Genomic DNA, 27,205 nt, shown 5'->3' with positions numbered 1-27,205 from the left:
CTCCGAGAGAGAGAGAGAGAGAGAGAGAGAGAGAGAGAGAGAGAGAGATGAAAAGAAATGGGAGACACAGAAAGAAGGAGAAAAAGAGGGTGAGACAAAGGTCTGCTGTAGACATTGTCATTATCACATCAGATGAAGTGATAGAGATGAAGGGATAGAGATGGAGTGATAGAGATGAAGCGATAGAGATGAAGGGATAAAGATGGAGTGATAGAGATGGAGTGATAGAGTGATAGAGATGAAGGGATAGAGTGATGTAGTGATAGAGATGAAGTGATCATGATGAAGGGATAGTGATAGAGTGATAGAGATGAAGTGATAGAGTGAGAGAGATGAAGGCATAGACTGATAGAGATAAAGGGATAGAGATGGAGTGATAGAAATGAAGGGATAGAGATGAAGGATAGAGATGAAGGATAGAGATGAAGGGATAGAGATGAAGTGATCACGATGAAGGGAAAGTGATGAAGTGATAGAGATGAAGTGATAGAGATGAAGTGATAGAGTAATAGTGATGAAGTGATAGGGATGAGTGATAGAGATGAAGGGATAGGGATGGAGTGATAGAGATGAAGGGATAGATGGAGTGATAGAGATGAAGGGATAGAGATGGAGTGAGAGATGAAGGGATAGAGATGGAGGATAGAGATGAAGGATAGAGATGGAGTGATAGAGATGAAGGGATAGGGATGGAGTGATAGAGATGAAGGTATAGGGATGGAGTGATGAGATGAAGGGATAGAGATGGAGGATAGAGATGAAGGGATAGGGATGGAGTGATAGAGATGAAGGGATAGAGATGGATGATAGAGATGAAGGATAGAGATGGAGTGATAGAGATGAAGGGATAGGGATGGAGTGATAGAGATGAAGGTATAGGGATGGAGTGATAGAGATGAAGGGATAGAGATGGAGTGATAGAGATGAAGTGATAGGGATGGAGTGATAGAGATGGAGTGATAGAGATGAAGGATAGGGATGGAGTGATAGAGATGAAGGATAGAGATGAAGGGATAGAGATGAAGGGATAGGGATGGAGTGATAGAGATGAAGGGATATAGATGAAGGATATAGATGAAGTAATAGAGATAAAGGGATAGAGATGAAGGGATAGAGATAGAGTGATAGAGATGAAGGATAGAGATAGAGTGATAGAGATGAAGGGATAGAGATAGAGTGATAGAGAAGAAGGATAGAGATAGAGTGATAGAGATGAAGGGATAGAGATGGAGTGATAGAGATGAGTGATAGGGATGGAGTGATAGAGATGGGTGATAGAGATGAAGGGATAGGGATAGAGTGATAGAGATGAAGTGATAGGGATGGAGTGATGAGATGAAGTGATAGAGATGAAGGATAGGGATGGAGTGATAGAGATGGGTGATAGAGATGAGTGATAGAGATGGAGTGATAGGGATGGAGTGATAGAGATGAAGGGATAGTGATAGAGATGAAGTGATAGAGATGGAGTGATAGAGATGAAGTGATAGGGATGGAGTGATAGGGATGGAGTGATAGAGATGAAGGGATAGAGATAGAGTGATAGAGATGAAGGGATAGAGATAGAGTGATAGAGATGAAGGATAGGGATGGAGTGATAGGGATGGAGTGATAGAGATGAAGGGATAGGGATGGAGTGATAGGGATGGAGTGATAGAGATGAAGGGATAGGGATGGAGTGATAGAGATGAAGGGATAGGGATGGAGTGATAGAGATGAAGGTATAGGGATGGAGTGATAGAGATGAAGGGATAGAGATGGAGTGATAGAGATGAAGGATAGGGATGGAGTGATAGAGATGAAGGGATAGAGATGGAGTGATAGAGATGAAGGGATAGAGATGGAGTGATAGAGATGAAGGGATAGGGATGGAGTGATAGAGATGAAGGTATAGGGATGGAGTGATAGAGATGAAGGGATAGAGATGGAGTGATAGAGATGAAGTGATAGGGATGGAGTGATAGAGATGGAGTGATAGAGATGAAGGATAGGGATGGAGTGATAGAGATGAAGGGATAGAGATGAAGGGATAGAGATGAAGGGATAGGGATGGAGTGATAGAGATTAAGGGATATAGATGAAGGGATATAGATGAAGTAATAGAGATAAAGGGATAGAGATGAAGGGATAGAGATAGCGTGATAGAGATGAAGGGATAGAGTGATAGAGAAGAAGGGATAGAGATAGAGTGATAGAGATGAAGGGATAGAGATGGAGTGATAGAGATGAAGTGATAGGGATGGAGTGATAGAGATGGAGTGATAGAGATGGAGTGATAGGGATGGGTGATAGAGATGATAGAGATGAAGTGATAGGGATGGAGTGATAGAGATGGAGTGATAGAGATGAAGGGATAGGGATGGAGTGATAGAGATGGGTGATAGAGATGAAGTGATAGGGATGGAGTGATAGAGATGAAGGGATAGAGATAGAGTGATAGAGATGAAGGGATAGAGATAGAGTGATGAGATGAAGTGATAGGGATGGGTGATAGGGATGGGTGATAGAGATGAAGTGATAGGGATGGAGGATAGAGATGAAGGATAGAGATGAAGGGATAGAGATAGAGTGATAGAGATGAAGGGATAGGGATGGAGTGATAGGGATGGAGTGATAGAGATGAAGGGATAGGGATGGAGTGATAGGGATGGGTGATAGAGATGAAGGGATAGGGATGGAGTGATAGAGATGAAGGGATAGGGATGGAGTGATAGAGATGGAGTGATAGAGATGAAGGGATAGGGATGGAGTGATAGAGATGAAGGGATAGGGATGGAGTGATAGAGATGGAGTGATAGAGCCTGCATTTCCTTGTCACAGTTAAATCGCTGTCGTCTTTTTTAAGTTGTTGAGACACTGATTGTTTCAGCAGTGAGACGTTTCAGAAGAAGCTGTTTGAAGGTGTTGAGCTCGTAATTGGACTGGGACTGAGAAGCAGCGAGACGTTTTACAAAGTGAACACACACACACACACATATACACACACACACACACACACACACACACACACACACACACACACACTTCACTCAACTCTAAGGATTTCCTCAGGCTACACTAAAATCCAGCTCGTCTGTTACCATACACTCAGTCTTGTTACACTGTGTGTGTGTGTGTGTGTGTGTGTGTGTGTGTGTGTGTGTGTGTGTGTGAGAGAGAGAGATATTAGCAGCTGAACCTGTGACTTGCTCTTAACAGTTTTTTGAATTCGGAGGTGAAGTATTTCACAGGTTTCTCTACTTAAACATTAGAATGTCTGTTTTCCAAGTTGTAATGTGGGAATTACAGGTCAGTGTACATGTGGGAGATGGGAATTGTGGTAAATTTGTCCCAGGTGAAAAGTGGGAATCAGTAGATGGAAATTATAGTTATGTTCAAGTAGGAAACTGAGAAAGATGTGTTTTTAATGAGGGAACCAGTGTGACGGGTTTAAAATGACGTTTTCCCAGTATGAAGGTGGAAATGAAATTTTGTCCCCAGTCAGTAAAAGGGACTCTGAGTTGTTCCAGGATGGAAGTGAGACGGAGTCACACGTGTAAAAACTGCTTTCTCTTTTCCTTTTCCCTTCCTCAGGTTTTCCCAGGAAACACAGACGCTGAAGGTGTGGTCCATCACAAACTGCCTCACTCCATCCGCACACGCTTCCTGCGCTTCCTCCCACAGGCCTGGAGCTCTGAGGGACACATCGGCCTGAGAGTGGAGGTGTACGGCTGCTCCTACAGTGAGGACACACACACACACACACACACACACACACACACACACACACACACACACACACACACATCGGCCTGAGAGTGGAGGTGTACGGCTGCTCCTACAGTGAGGACACACACACACACACACATACACACACACACACACACACACACACACACACACACACACACACACACACACACACACACACACACACACACACACTCACACACACACACAGATGTCCCATAGGGTTCTTCATGCTAGCTGTTTCCTGTATAAATGTATCTGATTAGCCTTCACGTCACTGTTTTCTACGCTAATCAAACACGAGCTGTGTTTTCATTAGCACCGCGTCACCACTCTGTGGTTTCCTCTAAACCTACTGCTTATTGATTTCGATTAGCGACACGCACGCTAGCCGCGTCCCTGCAAGTGTAACGTTTGCATCTTTAGGCTAAGCTGTGTTTTCCCCAAAGTGATTTGTGTTCACAATTAGTGCTTCTCAGGTGTTTGGTATCCCGCTAGGTGAACCTGAGATGTATTGTGGTGTGTGTGTGTGTGTGTGTGTGTGTGTGTGTGTGTGTGTGCGTGTGTGTGTGCGTGTGTGTGAGACTCTGGTGTTTGCTGTGAGGATGAGAAGAAGAAAGAAGCCGTGTGAAGGCCAGCTCAGATAACCACTATGATCAAACACAATAAGACACCCAAGCAGACCACACACTTGTGTGTGTGTGTGTGTGTGTGTGTGTGTGTGTGTGTGTCTTTGCTCGATAGCACTGCTGTGCGAGCAGCTTGCTAACTTTATCACTTTATCACACTAATAAATCAACACTGAGTGTATCTGTGAGTTGCAAACTTCACAAAAGTATGAGTGTGTGTGTGTGTGTGTGTGTGTGTGTGTGTGTGTGTGTGTGTGTGTACACATTAAATCCTTCTGTCTACAATCTTAATCTTACTGCCAGGCTCTGCCCACCTCTAAATATCCAGACAGGAAAAAGTTCAGGCATCTTTGAACTCTGTGTGTGTATGTGAGTGTGTGTGTGTGTGTGTGTGTGTGTGTGTGTGTGTGTGTGTGTGTGTGTGTGTGTGTGTTTATAACAAGTCACCCCTAAGCACACCATCCTATTTACGCCACTGAGAGTGTTTACTCAATGCTGACACACACTGACTAATTTCTATTTTCAGTGCGTCTGTCACAGTCAGCGTGTCTGTGTGTGTGTGTGTGTGTGTGTGTGTGTGTGTGTGTGTGTGTGTGTGTGTGTGTGTGTGTGTGTCTATCCTCTGGGGGTGCAGATTGAATTTGGTCTGGAGTGGAGAAATACTGCAAGTGACAGATTGTCCTCAGCCTCTCTCAGGAGTGTGAATTCAACCAGACAGAAACAGAGACAGTGCTGCTGTCTGGTTCTCTGTAAGGTTCTCTAGAGGGTTCTCTGTAAGGTTCTCTATATGGTTCTCTGTAAGGTTCTTTATATGGTTCTCTGTAAGGTTTTCTATTGGGTTCTCTATCAGGCTCTTTAAAGGGGTCTCTTTTAGCTTCTCTATAGAGAATATAGGTTTTCTATAGGGTTCTCCATAAGGTTCTCTATAAGGTTCTCTGAAGGGTTCTCTGTAAGGTTCCTTAAAGAGTTTTCTCTCAGGTTCTTAATAGGGTTCTCTATAACGTTCTTAAGGTTCTTTATATGGTTCTCTTTATTGTTTTCTCTCTCAGGCTCTGTACAGGGTTCTCTGTAGGATTGTCCATATCATTGTCTATAGGGTTCTCTATCAGACGCTATATAGTGTTCTCTATAGGGTTCTCTACCAAGCTTTTTATTCTGTTCTCCAAAGGGTTCTCTATCAAGCTCTTTATAGTGTTCTTTATAGGGTTCTCTATCAAGCTCTTTATAGTGTTCTCCATCAGATGGTATATAGTGTTCTTTATAGGGTTCTCTGAAGTTCTGTACAGACCTGAAACCTGATCTGCAGTATGGATAAAGATTTATATTTTTAGTGTCTGATTACAAGAAACTTGTTGTTTAGATCAGATTCCTTCCTTCAGGAGGTAAAAAACTGGGCTTGTCTTTGGTTCCTCAGAGTCGGACATGGCTGATTTCGACGGCAGGAGCGCACTGCTGTACCGCTTCAACCAGAAGTCCACAAGCACAGTGAAGGACGTGATCTCTCTGCAGTTTAAAAGCGTGAGATGGGACGGCGTGTTGGTCCACGGTGAGGGTCAGAGAGGAGATTACATCACGCTGGAGCTTCAGAGCGGACGTTTGACCTTACACGTTAACCTGGGTGAGAACCGAGAGCTCCAGAGTCCTGAGCTTCTCCTTCCACCATGTCCACTCCAAACATCTTGAGCTCTTCTCAAACAGAACACACTATTTACCAACATGAAACAGTCACTCGACTCAATTCACACAAATACTTTCGATCTGAAATTAGATTTAAAATGAATTAATAAATTATTCATTTAATAAAAAATTACATTGAAATTTTATTCGAGTTTAATATTTAATAATAATAATAATATTTAAATATGTACATTTTATACATATTATATTTTTTGTTTTCCTCATTCGCTTTCTGGCACTCGTTCTCTCGCTCTCATTCGCTCACTTATTCTCGCATTCGCTCTCGCCTCTCTCTCTCTCTCTCTCTCTCTCTCTCTCTCGTTTTCTCACTCATTGTCTCGCATTCGTTCTCTTGCTCTCGTTCTCTCGCTCTCATTCGCTCACTTATTCTCGCATTCGCTCTCGCGCACTCGTTCTCTCGTTCCTTTGCTCTCTCGTTTTTTTTTGTTTCCTTCGCTCTTATTCCCTCGCTCTTGTTCGCTTGCTCTCGCTCTCTCTCTCTCTCTCTCTCTCTCTCTCTCTCTCTCTCTCTCGTTTTCTCACTCATTGTCTCGCATTCGTTCTCTTGCTCTCGTTCTCTCGCTCCTCCCCCAGCAGCTGTGAAACCTCTCATTTTATGCTCTTCGAACCTATTAACACACCTACATCACACGTTAACAGCAGAGGTCACACAAGGTCACGAGAACTCCACACACGCAGTCACGTATTACAGTACACCCTTACGCCTCAATACACATGAATCCTGCATTCTGATTGGTCAGAAAGGTGTCGATTTATTGTCGAATAGTTACTACGGAAACGTTAGCAGGAGAGGAAGATGAAGAGTTGGATGGGAAGCACTAGAGATCTGAGAGAGAGCAGACCCAACCCTGCTTGGAGTTTACTCTAGATTTGTGTAATATCTTATTCAGCCACAAGGGTGTTAGTAAAGCAGATCTTCATGGAGCTGGCTTTGTGCATTGTCATGCTGGAACAGGTTTTGGGTATCAGAGTTTGAGTGAAGGCCCGGAATGCAGTGTATGTTCTTCTTTACCGTTCTCTCTCTCTTTTTTCGTAGACGACGCTAAAGTTCACCCCAGTAGCTCTGAGGTCTCCGTATCTCTGGGGAGTCTCCTGGACGATCAGCACTGGCATTCGGTTCTGATCGAGCGCTTTAACAAGCAGATCAACTTCACTGTGGACCGTACCACACGCCACCTGCGCTCCGGGGGAGCGGCCGACTCGCTCGAGATAGACTACGAAGTGAGCGTTTGGTTTGTTCGAAATTTTGTCCCACTGTAAATGAGTTCATTAGTTCTTCACACAAGAACATGTGAGCTGCTAGCTATCTGTTAGCATGATTCAACACAGTGCTGTAGGCTGGAATAAAGTGGCTGGAGCCAACAAAATCCTTGTGCATTCATAAACGTTTTGTTCGTGTCTTGTCCTGGTTTCACAAAGCTCAGCATCGGTGGCGTTCCTCTGCCCGGAAAACCGGGAACGTTCCTGCGCAAGAACTTCCGGGGCTGCATGGAGAACCTGTACTATAACGGCGTGAACATCATCGACCTGGCCAAGCGCAAGAAACCACAGATCTACAGCGTGGTAAGAGGTTTTACAAGGTTTTTCCGTTTCTGTTCTGCTCCCTGTGGAGGGGAAATCGCGCTCTGAACCCAGATCTCACAATCCAGACGAGTGTTTCGCAACATGGAGTCTGATAAGAGCCGCCTTTAATCTGATGTTGCAGGAACGGTGAGCCAGACTGCACTTAGACGTAGATGCGAGATTGTTGAGTTACAGAGACGTTTCTCTCGCTACTCTTTTAGGGGTTTAAACTCCAATTAGAGAAAGGAGGTGAATCCGAGAGAGAACAGACGGATCATACAGAAATATTTTCCGACTCGGAGAAGATCAAAACGCTCCCAGGAGAAAGCAGCGATTTCTGTTTTTAGTTTTTGGTCCCCATTTTCTGTTATAATGAGCTCCACTCTTCTGGGGAGATGTTCCATTAGATTTTGTGAAGATTCATTCAGCCAGAAAGGCTTAATTCATTTCATTCTCTCCTTTCGCTCTCGTTCTCTCTCCCTCGCTGTCTCGCTATCTCGCACTAGTCATTTCGCTCTCGTTCTCTGGCACTCGTTCTCTTATTCTTCCTGCACGAGTTCACATTCATTCGTGTTCAATAAGGTTGGAGCTCTATAGCAGGAGATCTTCCACATCTTCCAAACCATGGAAAGCAGATCTTCATGGAGCCTGGTTTTAGGGGCATTGTCATGCTGTCACAGGTTTGCATCTCGAGGTTTTTTGGGGGTCTTTTGGTAGTTCAAGAGAAGTGTGACGACACCAAATAGATGGATAGAATGGATGCAGAATAGTTTAGACGCAGTTCTGAAAGGTCTGAAGGCGCACAAACTTTTGCACCTTAGTCACACAAACATACGTTTCACTGATAATAAAAAAAAAAAAGAAGATTTTTATAGTACACTCTATAAGGAGTGTGTGTGTGTGTGTGTGTGTGTGTGTGTGTTTGTGTTTCAGGGTAACGTCACCTTTTCCTGCTCAGAGCCTCCCTCAGTCTCGGCGACGTTCCTGAGCTCCAGCAGCAGCTTCCTGCAGATTCCTCTGGATGTGTTGGTGGAGACAGGGGCGGAGACATGGGCGGAGACATGGGCGGAGACATGGGCGGAGACATCCGGGTGGAGCGTGAGCTTCCAGTTCCGTACGTGGAACAGGGACGCAATGCTGATGTGGTTCGGACAGCAGGGGGCAGAGACGCTTGTGCTGATGCTAACTGACACACAGCTGAAGCTCACACACCAGCAGTCAGCGCTACAGAGCTCAGAGATCACTGTGGGTCAGTGGTGTGTGTGTGTGTGTGTGTGTGTGTGTGTGTGTGTGTGTGTGTGTGTGTGACAGATTGCTAACTGTGTCCTCGTGCAGGCCGCAGTCTGAGCGACGGACTCTGGCATGCTGTCTCACTGAAGATCGATGCACTCCAGGCTTCTGTCTACGTGGACGATGGGTCTCCGTCCAGCATCAGCCTCGGACATGAGATGCAACCCGGGACCACTGTCATGATCGGCGGTATGTGTGTATGTGCAGGAATCCCGCTCTTCAGCATGACATCACAGAGAATCGTGCGTAAGGGCTCAGTTTTCCTGCCCAGTGGAAGCCCCGCCCCTTCCTCCATCTCTCATTACTAATGTCATGTGATTTGTATCATCTTAAAGTAAATGAACCAGTAGAAAACTAGCGTCAGAGTAAACGAGTCAGTAGTGCACTAGTTTTGAAGTAAAGAAGTCAGTAGTAAACTAGCGTCAGAGTAAACAAGTCAGTAGTAAACTAGCGTCAGAGTAAACAAGTCAGTAGTAAACTAGCGTCAGAGTAAACGGAGTCAGTAGTAAACTAGCGCCAGAGTAAACGGTCAGTAGTAAACTAGCGTCCAGAGTAAACGAGTCAGTAGTAAACTAGCGTCAGAGTAAACGAGTCAGTAGTAAACTAGCGTCAGAGTAAACGAGTCAGTAGTAAACTAGCGTCAGAGTAAACGGGTCAGTAGTAAACTAGCGTCAGAGTAAACGGCGGTATGTGTGTATGTGCAGGAATCCCGCTCTTCAGCATGATATCACAGAGAATCGTGCGTAAGGGCTCAGTTTTCCTGCCCAGTGGAAGCCCCGCCCCTTCCTCCATCTCTCATTACTAATGTCATGTGATTTGTATCATCTTTTAAATGACTTCCTGTTTCTCCTCAGGATGCCCAACATCAGCAGCCAACCAGGGCTGTCGGAACCCCACGCTGGCCTATCAGGGCTGCATGCGCGCCATCATTCTTAACAACCATCCTGTCGACTTGTACCATGTGCAGCAAGGCCTTCTGGGTAATTACAGCGAGATCCAAATCGACACCTGTGGCATACAGGACAGGTAATGCTAGCGCTCAAACAAACAACCTCCTGTAACTAGATCACTTCCTGTAATATTATTTCACTTTCTGTAATGTTAGTTAACTACTAGTTCACTTACTGTAACACTATTTTACTTCTTGTAATGCTAGTTCATGTCCTGTAATGCTAGGTAGTTTTCTTTAGTGCTAGTTCACCAACTGTAATGCAAATTCTTCAGCTGTAACGCTAGTTAACTTACTTTAGCGCTAGTTTACTTACTTTAGCGCTAGTTTACTTCCTGTAATGCTGTTTTTTGTAACTGTAATGCTAGTTCACTTCTTGTATCGGTACTTTTAATTAGTACGCTAGCGTTAAAGTAAAGAAGTCAGTAGTAAACTAGCGTCAGAGTAAACGAGTCAGTAGTGCACTAGTTTTGAAGTAAAGAAGTCAGTAGTAAACTAGCGTCAGAGTAAACAAGTCAGTAGTAAACTAGCGTCAGAGTAAACGAGTCAGTAGTAAACCTAGCGCCAGAGTAAACGGGTCAGTAGTAAACCAGCGCCAGAGTAAACGAGTCAGTAGTAAACTAGCGTCAGAGTAAACGAGTCAGTAGTAAACTAGTGTCAGAGTAAACGAGTCAGTAGTAAACTAGCGTCAGAGTAAACGGGTCAGTAGTAAACTAGCGTCAGAGTAAACGGGTCAGTAGTAAACTAGCGTCAGAGTAAACGGGTCAGTAGTAAACTAGCGTCAGAGTAAACGAGTCAGTAGTAAACTAGCGTCTGAGTAAACGGGTCAGTAGTAAACTAGCGTCTGAGTAAACGAGTCAGTAGTAAGCTAGCGTCTGAGTAAACGAGTCAGTAGTAAGCTAGCGTCTGAGTAAACGAGTCAGTAGTAAACTAGCGCCTGAGTAAACGAGTCAGTAGTAAGCTAGCGCCAGAGTAAACGAGTCAGTAGTAAACTAGCGTCTGAGTAAACGAGTCAGTAGTAAGCTAGCATCTGAGTAAACGGGTCAGTAGTAAACTAGCGTCAGAGTAAACGGGTCAGTAGTAAACTGGCGTCAGAGTAAACGAGTCAGTAGTAAACTAGCGTCAGAGTAAACGAGTCAGTAGTAAACTAGCCAGAGTAAACGGGTCAGTAGTAAACCAGCGCCAGAGTAAACGGGTCAGTAGTAAACTAGCGTCAGAGTAAACGAGTCAGTAGTAAACTAGCGTTTGAGTAAATGAGTCAGTACTAAACTAGCGTCAGAGTAAACGAGTCAGTACTAAACTAGCGTCAGAGTAAACGAGTCAGTAGTAAACTAGCGTCAGAGTAAACGAGTCAGTAGTACACTAGCGTCAGAGTAAACGGGTCAGTAGTAAACTAGCGCAGGAATGGAACACTGCCTGAACCATGTGATTTGGATGGATTGTGCGTTGTTGAATCTGTACCTCATGATTATCTTTCGTGTCGTTCTAAAGGATTGGTAAGCGTAGCAGCACAACTCGTGCATACTAAACACAGATGACTGGCCCGTTGTGTGTGTGTGTGTGTGTGTGTGTTTGTAGAGGAGTGTGTGAGGTTCAGGGCCGAGGCCACAGCCTTCATGCCTCTGAGAGACTGGAGTAGATGATTAGCGAGGGAGAGTGGAGATTACAGCATTGTTCAGAGAAATAGCACTCCGCTAAGTGCTACTTACTCTTACTTATGCGTGTGCGTGTGTGTATGTGTGTGTGTGTGTGTGTGTGTGTGTGTGTGTGTGTGTGTCGTCGTGCACTCCCTCATGCAGCAAACAGCAGCAAACTGATTGGTAAGGATGGAGACAATCACTTCATCACCAACAGAGAGAGAAGGAGAGGCAACAATGCAGAGAGAGAAAAGATAGATAGATAGATAGATAGATAGATAGATAGATAGATAGATAGATAGATAGATAGATAGATAGATAGATAGATAGATAGATAGATAGATAGATAGATAGATAGATAGATAGATAGATGACTATAACGCTAGTGTTTGTGTTACTTTTTTGTTAGTATTGGAGGCAGACTGAGGGAGGTGAAGGAAGATAAACACAGAGTCAGCAGGAAAGAGAATGAAGTGGAGAAGGAGAGACAAATGGAGAGAAATGGAGTGGATAGAAAACCAAGCAGAGAGAGTGAGAGGAAGAAGGAAAGAGACTGAGAGTAAACTCTGTCCGTTTTTGTCTTAATGGACGGCTCCAGTGCCCACGCTCATTTATCACTCAGGCTAATTCTCCTGCCCTGCACAGGGGCGAACCCCCACTGGCCCGGCGGCCATGTTGCCCTGCGCTGGGCTCCTGCCACTGTTTAAAATGATGAAGTGTTATTTTAGGATTGAATGTACTGTACTCTACTCGGTACATGTGCAACCTTCTGACCTTGTCAAACAATATTTAAAATCCTGCCACTGCACAGTGTCATGATCGAGCATCTACTGCTGACCGATAAGAAATCCCTAAAAGGCCGCCGTCCTCCTCCTGCACCTCTGTCCTCTACATTACAAACTGCATTTTACAAATTCCACACTAGCTAACAAATCTAGCAATATAGTAACCACACTTATACACACACAAGCACAATTACTTCTTTTACCTATCGTGATTAACATTAGACTGATGACTTAGCATAGACCAGCTGTTTCTTGTGTGCTAGCAGGAAATATTAAAACATATTTAAAGAAGTATTGAATATTTAATGATGCCAGAACGCTAAATGAATGTTTGGTTCATTCATGCAACCTGAGCTACTTAGATTTTTGTCTCCACTGGATATATTACCTACCACCATCAAAGAACATTGATTACAGAATGAAACTTCCTTCCACTTCCTTCTGTGCATTATTGATGAAGAGCTAACATGGATTAGCCTAACATAGCTTAGCTTAGCTAGGCTTCTTTTTTTTGCCCAGCTAGAGTGTTTTGGCTCAGTCAGGTGGATCAATGGTGTCTTGGCTAACACCCAATGGACTCAGATTCCTCGACTCCGGCCCGTGTGTGTGTTTTTTATGAATGTTGTTTGTTCAGAGATATTTATTGATTTATCAAGAGAGGACCTGCAATACTGAAAGGGTCTTGGGGACAGAGCTAAAGGTCGTTCATAATCCATATAAGCTCTATGATCAAGATCTAAGGTGAGAAGATCTGAGAAGATCTAAGGGGAAAGAACAAAAAGACTCCCTTGAAAGTTAAAGTAAGGTTTCCCTGCCTAGAATAGGATTACTAGGGCTCAAAAAATCTGAAACAGTCCCCACTGTGCGGGTTCACCCCCTTGGGTTCACCAATTGCAGATGGAATTAATGGACCTTGATGAAGGTGCAAATATCACTTTGCACACTTGGCATATTGCCATTGTAGTCATCTCCTTTCACTGTCTTGGGGTCAATGGTTAATATTCTAATATAAAATTCAGTGAGACTTGGATAGTGTGTAAGATTGAAGGATATGATCTTGACACAAGACTTTACAAAGACTCCTAGCACATGATTCGGTATCCGACATCCTGATTTGTGGAGTTGCTGGCCTTCTTTGGAGCTCACAGTAGAGTAGGATACACACAACACAGAGTTTTCCTCATGGACAAGATGGTTCACTTTGACAGAAAGAGCTTGTCTGATTGCTGTTATATGGAAAAGAGTTTGGGTATTTATCCATCTTAGAGAAGGTGGAGCTATTGAGCAATCATGTACCTTTTACTGGCTTTATAGTGATGCTTGAAGAATTCACTGCTCATGTTTGAAGGAACCTTGGGACATAGGTAACTTTGAGTGCCTTGGGCTACATGTTAGTTATGGTACCTTACACCACAGGTCCCTTAGAGTACCTTGGGCTACAGGTCAGATAACTTTGGTTCAGTGGTCAGTCAGGGTACTTAGGTCCAATGTACTGCAGTTTACCCTGAGCCACAGTTAGGTTGGTGTACCTTGAGCCACAGGTCAGTAAGGCCTGTCAGATTTAAAGCTTTAGTTAATTTTAAAAGAGATTTATGGCATTTGGCAGATGCCCTTATCCAGGGTGACTTACAACTGAGCAGGGGAGGGTTAAGGGCCTTGATCTTGTGCCATATGTCCCTTAGAGTACTTTGGGCTACAGGTCAGTCAGGGTAAATTGTGTCACTGATCACTTAGAGAACATTGGGCTACAAGTCAGAAAACTTTTGGTCATTAGTCAGTCAGGATACTTTAGGCCCCATGTCTGGCAGCATACCTTGGGCCATAGTTAGGTCAGTGTACCTTTTGCCACAATTAGGTCAGTGTACCTTGGGTCACAGGTCAGGCAGAGTACCTTAGCCCAAAAGTCTGTCAGATTTAAGGCTTTAGTTTAGGTAAAAAAAAAATCACCATCATACAAATAGGATTTGTCATGCAGGACAGTGGTCATATGTTTCTGGTAAATGCAGGAAAACCTTCTCTGTTTCCTTGGGAGAATATATCAGATTCTGTAGTAGGAGCTAATCTTAGAGTCTGTATGGACCTCAAATCCTTAATCATTGTGGCAGCTAGTGGACACTGTAGCAGAAAGTGCAATGGCACCAATTATGCTGAAATGTCTAAGACTCCAATACATGGTGTTGAAGGAAGCTGACAAGATGATGAAGGCAGGTTTTATAAGGCCTGAAGCAGTAGCTGCTGCAGCAAGGGAGGGGTTTAAAAAATCCACGGAATAAGATTTACCAAGGGGAGATAAAGATTTTGCAAGAGATAATGTAAAGCCACTGCAGAGTCAGGGTGACCTCTTCAGGGATGATACTGAGCGATGGAATGAGTGATCTGAGGATCTTCTTTAAAAATCTTTTCATTGTGTAATAATGAGTTTTGTATTTCACACAGTATCGATGTGTGTTTGCTGCAGGTGTATGCCCAATTACTGTGAGCATGGTGGTGAATGTTCTCAATCCTGGAGCTCCTTCAGCTGTGACTGCTCTGGTACAGGATACACTGGAGCGACATGCCACAACTGTGAGTTACAGTAATATACACATTTCACTGCAGAATAATACAGTTACATCAGTGCAGAGTGTTTATTTCAAAATTGACAGGGGCAACACCACCAGTTGTGATCCGATTCCACTTGTGTTTGTGTTGTTTCAGCTATCTTCGAAATGTCTTGTGAAGCACACAGAGTGGCAGGAAGCTCCTCCGGATTTTTCTCCATCGACCCGGACGGCAGTGGGCCGCTCACGCACACCGTCGTTTTTTGCAACATGAGTGGTGAGTACACACACACACACACACACACACACACACACACACACACACACACACGCACACACATACACAACAGATATAATCTTGACCCTTGTTGGATTGACTGTGTGTGTGTTCAGAGGAGAAGGTGTGGATGGTAATTGGTCATAACAGCTCAAAGCCAGTGAGCATCCAGGGTTCAAGTTTTCAGAAGCCACACGTCATGAAGCTGAACTATAGCGCATCACTGCAGCAGCTCACAACCCTGCTCGACCGAGCACAACACTGCCAACAGGAAGTGATGTACCGCTGCAGGAAGTCCCGCCTCTTCAACACCTGGGGTAAACCGTAGTAGTCTCGTGGTTCACTGGTCATATTCAGTTACACCGCATAATGGGAGTAAAAAAAAAAACGAGGGGAACTGGGGACTGGAAAACAGTACTAATAAGATACTGGAATATTTGAAGGTCACTGAAGTACCTGTTGTGCTGTGTTACCTCAGATGGCACTCCGTTATCGTGGTGGAAGGACAGAGCAGGAGAAAAACGGACCTACTGGGCGGGGTTACTGCCCGGAGTTCAGCAATGTTCCTGCAGTTTGGCTGAAAACTGCATTGATATGAATCACTTCTGCAACTGCGACGCAGACCGGAGCTCTTGGTGCGATTCTATTAATTCATTCATTAACTCTAGCTAGCAAGTCACAAAATGCTGTCTAAAGTCATATTATTCTAGCTAGCTATTAATCCAGTCCTCAGTGATCTTGCCTTTAATCCATAATAAGATATTATAATTAGGAAGTCAACTTTGATCGACATTAAAAGTGTGTTGTTTTCAGGGAAAACGATACAGGAATGCTGTCCTACAAAGAACATCTTCCCGTCACTGAGATGGTGGTTGGAGACACGAACCGAAGTGGCTCAGAAGCCGTTTACCAAGTCGGATCTTTACAGTGCCGTGGAGACAGTAAGACACTTCTGTAGTGATAAATATCAAATAAATACAAAATAAATCTAGCTAAGGGGCCAAGCACCAAATTTATCATTATCAATATATGTTATCATCATTGGGTTAAATTTGTTGCTAGATTGGAAGCACTTTCATAGACATAGCTTTGGTGCTTTTCTGAAAACAGCCAGTTCAGCACGCCCTCTGGTGTCAATTCTTGCCTCATTTGTTTTTCCACCATCTTTTTTAAAAACTGTTTTCTGTACTTCAGTTGGAACACACAACATGTTCAGAGTAACCCTTACAGCTTTACTTTATTTGTAGGGTTTTTGTGGAACGCCGTGTCTTTCTATCAGGAGTCATCATCCTTGCACTTCCCCACGCTGCAGGCTGAGCTCAGCGTCGACATCTCCTTTTACTTCAAGACCACAGCACCTTCTGGAGTCTTCCTGGAGAACTTGGGTGTCCGTGATTTCATCCGGCTGGAGCTGAGTGGTAGGAACACATTGATAAAGACAATATAAAGGTTTATTAGTGTCTTCTTGTGTGGTGCTTTATCATCCAGTGCAGATCTTTTTACTTTAGCAGTCCAGCACACTGATACTTCATCTTCCTGACAGAACAACTATTTCCACTGCGTGCAAGTGTCGTTAATAACATAGAACACAACTGGCGCTTAATTTTAGATACTTAGATGATAGTATATTGATGAATGATGGGAACGATATGAGCCAAGATCTCCTGAAATGATAACATTTTCCAGAACATTCCCCTCCATCCATATTGTTCCTAATGTTCGACATTGGAATTCTATTTTATAACAAATTTGGTGTTTAAAAGTATAAAAAGTCTCGAGTCTTGAGTTCAAGGTTGGCTAGATCGTTAGAGGAGTGTGGAGTTGGAATAACAAAAATTTCCCAAGTTGGAACAACACCAACTGTTTCTTGTTTTTGGCCTCGCCCTCCCAGCCTCATCAACAGTGACGTTCTCGTTCAATGTTGGAAACGGTCCTCTGGTCCTGACAGTGAAGTCTCACGTCCCTCTGAATGACAAGCAGTGGCACCATGTCCGAGCCGAGCGCAACGTGAAAGAGGCGTCGTTACAGGTGGACCAGCTCCCTTTGCGCTTCTTGGAAGCTCCGCCTGACAGCCACGCCCGTCTGCAGCTCAACGGACAGCTGTTTATTGGTAGGACATGCATCTTTTTTAGACAAGAAATCAAACTTATTTTTTTATAAAGGGGACACCAGACCACACCCTTTTGTGATGCGAGATTTCTGTCCTGAATTATTCACATGTGGTCCTGTTACCCCCGACAGGAGGAACTGCCTCAAGGCAGAAGGGGTTTCTGGGATGCATCCGAGCACTGACTGTCAACGGTGTGACTCTTGACCTGGAGGAACGCGCCAAAATGACCCCGGGGGTAAGCGGAGGGTGTCCAGGTCACTGCACCGGCAACACCCGTCTGTGCCATAACCGGGGGCGGTGCATCGAGCGGAACAGCGGATATGTGTGTGACTGTACACTCTCAGCCTACGGAGGAACTCACTGTCAGACCGGTGAGACACCACACACCGGTTGCTCTCATGTTAATGACCTTTGGAACTGCTTCTTGTTCAATATATATGTTTACTAGAAAGTAAAGAAAGAAAGGTGATTTATACGTGTCATGTACTTTTACAGCACATTGAAATTCTTTCTTCGCATATACCAGGGATGTTTAAACGCCGGGGTCAGAACACAGGGTTAGTCATGAAATAGAACCGTTGGAGCACAGAGGGTTAAGGGTCTTGCTCGAGGGGCCCAAAGTGGCAGCATGGTAATACCTAATGCCACTATATAGGGGACGAGACCTAATGCCACTACGTAGGGTTTCAGACCTAATGCCACTTCGTAGAGTAGGACCTAATGCCTCCATGTAGGGTATGAGACTAAAATCCACTACGTAGGGTACGACCTAATGCCACTTCGTAGTGTTTAAGACCTAATGCCTCTACATAGTGTTTGAGACCTAATGCCACTACGTAGAGTTTGAAACCTAATGCCACTACGTAGGGTTTGAGACCTAATGCCATTACGTAGTGTTTGAGACCTAATGCCACTACGTAGAGTTTAAAACCTAATGCCACTACGTAGGGTTTGAGACCTAATGCCACTACGTAGTGTTTGAGACCTAATGCCACTACATAGAGTTTGAAACCTAATGCCACTACGTAGGGTTTGAGACCTAATGCCACTACGTGGTGTTTGAGACTAATGCCAATACGTAGAGTTTGAAACCTAATGCCACTACATAGGGTTTGAAACCTAATGCCACTATGTAGGGTTTGAGACCTAATGCCACTACGTAGGGTTTGAGACCTAATGCCACTACATAGGGTTTGAGACCTAATGCCACTATGTAGGGTTTGAAACCTAATGCCACTACGTAGAGTTTGAGACCTAATGCCCCTACGTAGGGTTTGAGACCTAATGCCACTACGTAGTGTTTGAGACCTAATGCCACTACGTAGTGTTTGAGACCTAATGCCACTACGTAGAGCAAAACCTAATGTTACTATGAAGTGTAAGAGACCTAATGCCACTACGTAGGGTATGAGACCTGATGCCACTATGTAGGGTACAATCTATTTCCAGGGCACAGGGATAGTTATTGTAAAAGTATTTGCGCCCTGCTACTAATCTACAGTCAGTAGTTACCCAGTATTGTGACATGACATGACGTGACTTGATGTGAGACAGGACGTGGGTGATTACAGCTTCGAGTTTTGAGTCACATCGGCTGTGCTTTACATTCCTAAATGAAAACATCAAATACTCATATAAAAGCCTTCATGAAATGTGTCTTAATGTATAGAACACATCTCTCTCATATGTGTGTGTGTGTTGAGCGCACCATTATTCACAATAACTCAAAGCGTGACAAGAGACATGAAGTAGGCTGTGAAAGTGTGATCAACGTGCTGGAGGAGAACCGATGAAAAAATTACTGGCCTGTCATTTATCTCTCTGTTTCTTTTTGTTTCTCTCTCTCTCTCTCTCTCTCTCTCTCTCTTTCTCTCGCACTCCCTTCGGTTACTTCTTCCTCTTTAATGAGGTGTCTGTTAGCGTTATCCGTCAGCGGCGGGAGAGTTTCCCGCAGCAGGTCGTGCCCCGGCTTGTCTTGACGGAGTCTCGCTGTCCATCGCGTCGCTTTCCTGCCGCTCCCAGAGTGAATTCGGTGCTATGTCGGGTCGCTGCGCTAGTCAAACCCCCCCTAATTATTTCTCCCCTTCTTTCTTCCTCCTGAGGGCAGGGGGATTTTTTTCCTCACTTTTTGTGCCTTTTTATTTATTTATTTATTTTACAGTTTCTCTGGATGTAATGAGCGAACAAACCCAGCCATGTGTGAAGCAGCTCGGCGGCTCAGCCCTCAGCCTGCTAATAATTTAGCATACATTTAAACTTCTGTCTCTGCGGCTTTATACACCGCCACTTTACTTTCCCTTTCATTAGCAGCCTGATGGCAGGAAGTGGAGCAAAAAAAAAAGGAAAAACTGAACTGGTGTGAACTCTCTCAGGTTCTTTCTCTAAGGTCCCCCCTCAGGTTCTCTCTCTCGGATTAGCTCTCTCAGGTTCTCTCTTATGTTCTTAACCAGGTTCTCTCTAAGCGCATTTTATCTCGTGCATGTTCTCACTCGAGTTAGTGTTGTCCGTGTGCCTTGTTCTATCCGATTCTTTTTTCACCTTCCCGCTCTTCTCATCATCTCTAGAAGTTTCCGTGTCCTTTGAGAGTGGCACGTCTGTGACCTACGCATTCCAGGAGCCGTTCTCGGTGATGCGTAACGCCAGCCGTCAATCGTCAGCCATCGTCGCTCAGAGCAGCAGGTCTCGGGAGAACGTAGCCTTTCGCTTCCTCACCACCAAAACTCCTGCTATGCTGATGACCGTCACCACGTACCAGCAGCAGTACATGGCCATCATCCTGGCTCATAATGGTACATATACTTACATGCTAACTATCCACTGGCTAACATGCTAACTACACTGCTTTATTCTTAGATTTGTTATATTTATTTATATAATTAGAGAGTATATATTTAAAATGACTGATGGTTATACAAGGTAATAGAAGGTTGGTGGAGATTAGTGAAGATGATAGAAGATAGGTGGAGGTTAGTGAGGGTTGTAGGAGGTGGGTGGAAGTTAATGAAGGTTAAAAAATGTTTGGTGAAGGTAAGTGAAGGTTACTGATAAATCTAGAAGTTTAGAAAAGGTTATGGAACGTTATTGATCACACCACGTGCGTCACATCTGCAATTTCATCCTGGACAGCAAGTCAGAACCAACAGGAAAAATAATATCAGTAATACCTTTGACGAGACCAACCCCCAAAAATGTCTAAACCTCTCAGCAAGTCGTGCATGATGATCGTGAAGAACAACACACATCATCTCACCTTCAGAGCGAATCTCCAGACCTTTTGATAACACCTTGCAGAAGGTTGGTGGAGGTTAGTGAAGGTTACAGGGGTTTGATGGAAGTTAGTGAATGGTGGTGAAAGTTAGAGATGTGTATAGAAGGTATTTGAAGGTTAGCTAAACATCAGCAGTCCTGTAGATGGATAGAGGGAGAGTTGTGTTGTGTTGTGAAGCAGATGTTATATTTAGTGGAATTGGAGCAGAGTTGGTGTGCTTTCTGACTTATTTCTCTCCGGTGTCTCTCAGGGAGTTTGCAGATTTGGTATAAACTGAAGCAGGAGAAGGAGACGGATGTGTTCATGGCCACCCAGCACAGCCTGGCTAACGGGCAACTGCATCGAGTCCAGCTCCACCGAGAGGGCAGGGACATGTATGTCCAGGTACCAGTGCTGCCTTCGCTGTTGACACACATTATTGATGTTTAAGAACATTATGAATGCTTCCTCAATCCTTGTCCTCTCTCCTCAGGTGGATAAGGAAGTGAGTCAGAAGTTTGGCCTCTCCACCGACCGAGAGTTAAACATGATCCGCTCTCTGACACTCGGCAAAGTCACCAGTAGGAACACGCACACACCTAGAGCGATAATTTCAGGTTATAATGTCTGTTACTGCAGTGCATTTCTGTGGGCCTCAGGTCGAGTGGGCGTGGATGAGGAGGTGCTCCAGGCGGGATCGAGAGGTTTCGTTGGCTGCCTTTCGTCGGTCCAGTTTAATCACCTCGCTCCTTTAAAGGCGGCCATTTTAAACCGAGGCAGCTCACTGGTCAGCGTGCTCGGGAATCTGGTGGAGTCCAACTGTGGAAAGCTGGCTGATAGATCCCACTCCCACTCACCGCCAGGTAACTGCACATCCCGGGACACCGGAGTGAGCGGGGCTTAGGGTTTATCTCATGTAGTTGTATTGTTGCACTGAGGATAGTAAGATCTTTCAACTCCTGAGTGGATGTGGCTTAAAGACCATATATAGGAATGTGGGCGTGGTTTTGAGAAGCAGTAGCACAGTAATATTAGTTGCTTTCTTTTCCTTCTGTCAGACCACATGGATGGAGAGAAGCGAGAAAGAGAACGTCTGGAGAACTCGGAGCCGAGTGACTTGGCCGTGATCGGAGGTGAACCCATAGTCCTTTCACTTCCTGTTTCTGTATCCCATCATCCTGCCACTTCCTGTCTCTGAATCCCATCATTCTTTCACTTCCTGTCTCTGTATCCCATCATCCTGTCACTTCCTGTCTCTGTATCCCATCACCTTCTCACTTCCTGTCTTCCTGTGTGTGTAGGTTTGATATCAGCATTGCTGTTGGTCATGCTGTGCATCGTGGGGGCAATGATGCGCTTCCTGCTGCGTGTCCGACGTGAGCGTTCCCATCAGCCCAAACAGAAGGACCCGCGGGCTCAACCGGAGCTCAGGGACAGCCGAAAGGAGTTCTTCATATGACCCCTAAACGACCCCTTCAGCCAAGTAACCATAAATCCCGGATGTGGCGAGAGAGGACGGCACCAGAGCCGCTAGCACACTTGATCCTCGCTCCCTTCCTTAATGAGCTTTTGTGCCCTCTATAAACCTGACATTGTGGAATGGGACACAAACGAGCGATGGAAAATGTACCCGCTGTGTCAAGAAAAACAGTACAGTATATGACCTTGAGGATGCAGATAATGCCCTTGAATGACTTTCCCTTCCTCTCTTCCATTCTATAGGGCTGTGTGAGTGGGACACAGCCGAGGGGATGGAGGACCAACACCAATGCTAACTGGAGTACTTTATATACCTTTAACCTTATAGACTCTACAGCATGAGTGACCTCCGACCCCATTTAGGATGCGGCTCAAATCAGTGTTCAACACACACTGTGGGCCTGCAGTGGGGAATTATGGGTAATTAATTTCATTACTTCCACCTACTATGACAGGGACAACAAATAGGACTCACACTTCCTGTGTCCAGTCGAGCAGATATGTGTTTTCCAATCAACACCTAAGAAGGACTAGGTCTCACTCGTGCACACACACACACACACACACACACACACACACACACACACACACACACACACACACACACAGCACATTGTGTAAATGCAGAGTGAACAGTAGAAGTGTTGTTTTTGAAAGAGCTCAGGGGAATCTGTTGGCTGAAATCAGTGGCCGGTAAAAACACACTCCGCTCATTACAGAGAGTAATGAAGAAAAGTTTTAATCTGAAAAGTATTATTAAAGTTTTAAAGAGTATATCAATAGGAGTTTTCATGTTTTCTATGAGAGAATTAATGAGAGAATTATTAAGAGTGTTAATTAGCGTGTCAATGAGAGTCTAGGAAAAGGATTAATGAGTGTTTATTAGTTTCTAGTGAAGAGTATTAATGAGAGTATAAATGAGTGTTAATGAGAGTATTCATGAGAGTATTAATGAGTGTGTTAATGGGTGTTAATAAGAGTATTAATGAGAGTCTGGGGAAGAGTATTAAATATAAATGAAAGTATTAAAGTATTAATGATATTAGTGAGTATTAATGATTATAGAAGTAAGTATTAATGAAAAAATATAGACGGAAGTATTAATAAGATTATTATTGAGTATGGAGGTGAGTATTAGAGTATTAATGGTTATTAATGAGAGTATGGAAAGAGTATGTAGTAGAGTTTTAATGAGAGTATTAATGAGAGTATTAATGAGTTTTGATGAGAGTATTAATGAGAGTATTAATAAGCATTAATTTGAGTAAGGAGGTGAGTATTTATAAGTATTAAAGACAGTATTAATGAAAGTATGAAGGTGAGTATAGGAAGTATTAAAGAGAGTATTAATGAGAGTATGAAGGTGAGTATTTATAGGAAGTATTAAAAAGAGTATTAATGAGAGTATGAAGGTGAGTATTTATAGGAAGTATTAATCAGAGTATGACAATAAATATAGGAAGTATTAAAAAGAGTATTAATGAGAGTATGCAGGTGAGTATTAGAGTTTTGCTGAGAGTAATAATTATGGAGGTAAGTAATAATAACAGTATTAATAAGAGTATTAATGAGATTATTAATGACAGTAAGGGGGTCATTTTTAATGGGAGTATTATTAAGAGTATTAATTAAAGTAAGGAGGTAAGTATTTATGAGAGAATGAATAAGAGTATTAATAAAAGTATTGTTTAGAGTAGTAATAGATTATAAAGGTGATAAGAGTACTAATAAACATATGAATGGGTATTATTGATAGTATTAATGAGTTTTATAGTATTAAATAGAGTATTAATGGAAGTATTAATGAGAGTAATATTGAGAATATAGAGGGACGTATTAATAGGAGTATTATTGAGAGTATTATAGTATTCAGGAGAGTATTAATGGGAGTATTAATGAGTATTGGTGAGAGTATTAATGAGTATTGGTGAGAGTAATATCGAATTAAAGAGCGTATTAATGAAAGTATTAAAAGCATTTATGAGTATTGGTGAAAGTATTAATGAAAACGGGGGGAGTATTAATGAGTATTGCTGAGAGTATTAATGAGAGTATGTAAGTGATAATTAATGAGATTATGGAAGTGAGTATTACTGAGATAATGGAGGAGATTATTAATGATTGTATTAATGAGAGTATTAGAATATTGAGGAGAGTATTAGGACACTAAGAAGTACTGATGAGAGTAAGAATGAAAAAGTATTAATGAGAGTATTGATAAGTATCAATGAGAGTATTAATGAGAGTATTGATGAGTATTTAATTCCAGGTGTAAATTTCCATATGTTTCAGTAGTTTGAGCAGATTGGTTTCCTTCGTCTCCTCAGACTGATGTTTTCTACACGTTTTTTTTTTTTAATAAAGAATGAAACCTGCTTTTCATTGTCTCAAAGTCACAGTGTTTTCACTTTCCTGAAAAACACAGAGAACTTAAACTTCTATGTCCTGAAGATGCTACATTATTATCTGCTCACACTGGAGACTCCTTCCATGTCTTACATAAACATCTGCTTCAAAAGAATGTTCTAGCAACCATCTGCAGGACAGGTTCCTGTAAATGAGCTGTTACTATAGAAACCAAACCATAATTAACACCTAAACCAATTAGCATCCAGAACACAATAACACTGCCTCACTGAGACCTGGATTAAACCAGGTGATTATATGGGTCTAAACGAGTCGACACCGTCAGGATATGTTTATAAGCATGAGCCCCGTCAGACTGGTCGTGGGGGGGGTGTAGGAACCATTTATACTGCTTCTCTTAATGTTAGTCAGATGTTAGGATTCAGCTTTAAATCATTTGAAGTGCTCGTTCTTAAAGTTGTACTTTCGGACATACATAGTAAACTCGCTCTGGTCACCGTGTACAGACCCCAGGACCCTACGCTGATTTTCTTCAAGAGTTTGCTTGTTTTCTATCAGATCTCTTGATCAATTTTGATAAAGTGCTGCTTGTAGGAGATTTTAATATTCATGTAGATGATGTAAACGATGCTCTAGGATTATCATTTGTTGACTTATTAAACTCTTTTGGGGTTAAACAAAACGTCACCAGACCAACTCATCGCTTTAACCACACACTAGACTTAATAATATCCCACGGAGCAGACGTCACTGATATAGATATTTTACCTCAGAGTGATGACATCACAGACCATTACCTCATACTGTACACACTACCGGTAGAGCAGATTAGCCGTGTTGCACCACGTTATCGACCTGGTAGGACTATTGTTCCAACCACTAAGGACAGATTCGTAAATAACCTGCCTGATTTATCTCAATTTCTCACTAAACCCATAACTACTATTAATCTTGATGAGATAACTAAGAACATAGACCTTATCCTCACTAGCACATTAGACACCGTTGCCCTATCCGGTTAAAAAGGTTAGAGACCAAGCACCTGCATCTTGGTATAATAGTCATACACATGCCCTCAAGAGAACAGCACGTAATCTGGAGAAAATGGAGGAAAACTAAATTGGAGGTATTTAGAATCGCGTATAAAGACAGTATGCTCAGCTACAGACGGGCGCTAAAAGCTGCTAGAGCTGAACACCTGAGCAAACTTATAGAAAACAACAAAAACAATCCCAGGTTCCTTTTCAGTACAGTAGCTAAACTAACTACAAATCAGGGCTCTGAAAATTGTGTTCCATCACAGTTTAGTAGTGAGGACTTTATGATTTTCTTCACTGAAAAATAGATAACATTAGAAAAACAATTGTGGCAGTTCAACCTCTTACAGCATCTCCTGAGACAGTGTTACCTTCAACTCCACAACTCCACTGTTTTACATGTATAGGACAGGAAGAGCTGTATAATGTTATTGCCAAAGCTAAATCGACAACATGTCAGTTAGATCCAATTCCTACTAAATTACTGAAGGAAGTGTTATATACAACTGGTGAGCCTCTTCTAAATATTATTAACTCCTCACTATCTTTAGGTCACGTCCTAAATCCCTCAAGTTAGCAGTTATTAAGCCCCTCATTAAAAACCTAATCTGGATCCAAACACGTTATCAAATTACAGACCAATTTCAAATCTCCCATTTATGTCTAAGATTTTAGAAAAGATTGTCGCTGCACAGTTATGTTCCTACCTGCAAGAGAACAATATCTTTGAAGAATTTCAGTCAGGTTTTAGGCCCCATCATAGCACAGAAACTGCTCTAGTTAAAATAACTAATGACCTGTTTTTAGCTTCAGACCAAGGCTTCATCTCGCTGTTGGTTTTACTAGATCTTAGTGCTGCATTCGACACTATAGACCATGATCTCCTCCTAGATCGCTTACAAAATTACATCGGCATTCAGGGACAGGCATTAAGCTGGTTTAAATCCTACCTGTCCGATCGTTACCATTTCGTAGATTTGAATGGAGAGCTATCCAGGCTAATGCAAGTAAATTATGGCGTGCCGCAAGGTTCAGTTCTAGGACCCCTGCTCTTCACAATATACATGCTTCCGTTAGGAAATATTATTAGAAGGCATGGAATTAGCTTCCATTGTTATGCTGATGATACTCAGCTATATATTTCATCTAAACCAGGCGATACAGCTCAATTAACCCGGATGACTGAGTGTGTTAAGGAACTAAGAGATTGGATGACCCATAACTTTCTACTTTTAAATTCTGATAAGACTGAGATTTTGCTCATCGCCCAAAACTGGTATACAGACGCTCCAGCATCTCAACCTGCATTTAGACGGATGTTCTGTAACCACTAGTTCAACGGTAAAAGACCTGGGTGTTATTTTAGACAGCGACTTGTCTTTCAAAAATCACATCAATCAGGTTACAAAACAGCCTTCTTTCACCTTAGAAATATTTCTAAGCTAAGAAATATGTTGTCTATATCCGATGCAGAGAAGCTCGTCCATGCGTTTATGACCTCCAGAATAGACTACTGTAATGCGTTACTAGGTGGATGTCCTGCTTCATTAATAAACAAGCTTCAGTTAGTCCAGAATGCAGCAGCCAGAGTTCTTACAAGGTCAAAAAATATGATCACATAACCCCGATCTTATCGTCCCTACATTGGCTTCCTGTTAAGTTTCGAATAGACTACAAACTATTACTTCTCACTTATAAAGCACTAAATGGTTTGGCTCCGTGTATCTATCCAGTCTTTTAACACGCTACAATCCGCCACGCTCCTGAGATCTCAAAACTCTGGGCTTCTAGTAGTTCCTAGAATAGCAAAGTCCACTAAAGGTGGTAGAGCATTTTCACATTTAGCTCCTAAACTCTGGAATAGTCTT

The 27,205-nt window shown here is 43.0% G+C and overlaps 1 protein-coding gene across 2 annotated transcripts in view; it reads left to right on the top strand.

Moving 5' to 3' along the window:
- The window catches only part of cntnap5b (contactin associated protein family member 5b), a 33,462-nt gene extending 10,755 nt beyond the window's left edge, over positions 1-22,707 (top strand). For both annotated transcript variants that reach the window (XM_046840698.1, XM_046840697.1), the window contains exons 4-24: positions 3,574-3,721; positions 5,773-5,976; positions 7,093-7,277; positions 7,476-7,619; positions 8,553-8,868; positions 8,955-9,098; positions 9,764-9,935; positions 14,739-14,845; positions 14,978-15,097; positions 15,214-15,414; positions 15,576-15,732; positions 15,911-16,038; positions 16,345-16,515; positions 16,989-17,207; positions 17,339-17,578; positions 19,772-19,996; positions 20,726-20,859; positions 20,948-21,035; positions 21,114-21,317; positions 21,513-21,587; positions 21,756-22,707. In XM_046840698.1, coding sequence (XP_046696654.1) covers positions 3,574-3,721; positions 5,773-5,976; positions 7,093-7,277; positions 7,476-7,619; positions 8,553-8,868; positions 8,955-9,098; positions 9,764-9,935; positions 14,739-14,845; positions 14,978-15,097; positions 15,214-15,414; positions 15,576-15,732; positions 15,911-16,038; positions 16,345-16,515; positions 16,989-17,207; positions 17,339-17,578; positions 19,772-19,996; positions 20,726-20,859; positions 20,948-21,035; positions 21,114-21,317; positions 21,513-21,587; positions 21,756-21,913 — 3,540 coding nt within the window. In that variant the 3' untranslated portion in view covers positions 21,914-22,707. The remainder of the gene's footprint in view (positions 1-3,573; positions 3,722-5,772; positions 5,977-7,092; positions 7,278-7,475; positions 7,620-8,552; positions 8,869-8,954; positions 9,099-9,763; positions 9,936-14,738; positions 14,846-14,977; positions 15,098-15,213; positions 15,415-15,575; positions 15,733-15,910; positions 16,039-16,344; positions 16,516-16,988; positions 17,208-17,338; positions 17,579-19,771; positions 19,997-20,725; positions 20,860-20,947; positions 21,036-21,113; positions 21,318-21,512; positions 21,588-21,755) is intronic.
- The last annotated feature ends 4,498 nt before the right edge of the window (positions 22,708-27,205 follow it).

Source organism: Silurus meridionalis, chromosome 26 (genome assembly GCF_014805685.1).
Source record: "Silurus meridionalis isolate SWU-2019-XX chromosome 26, ASM1480568v1, whole genome shotgun sequence".
Taxonomy (NCBI): Eukaryota; Metazoa; Chordata; class Actinopteri; order Siluriformes; family Siluridae; genus Silurus; species Silurus meridionalis.
The sequence above is the reverse complement of the archived record's forward strand: the minus strand, read 5'-3'. Positions and strand labels throughout refer to the sequence as shown.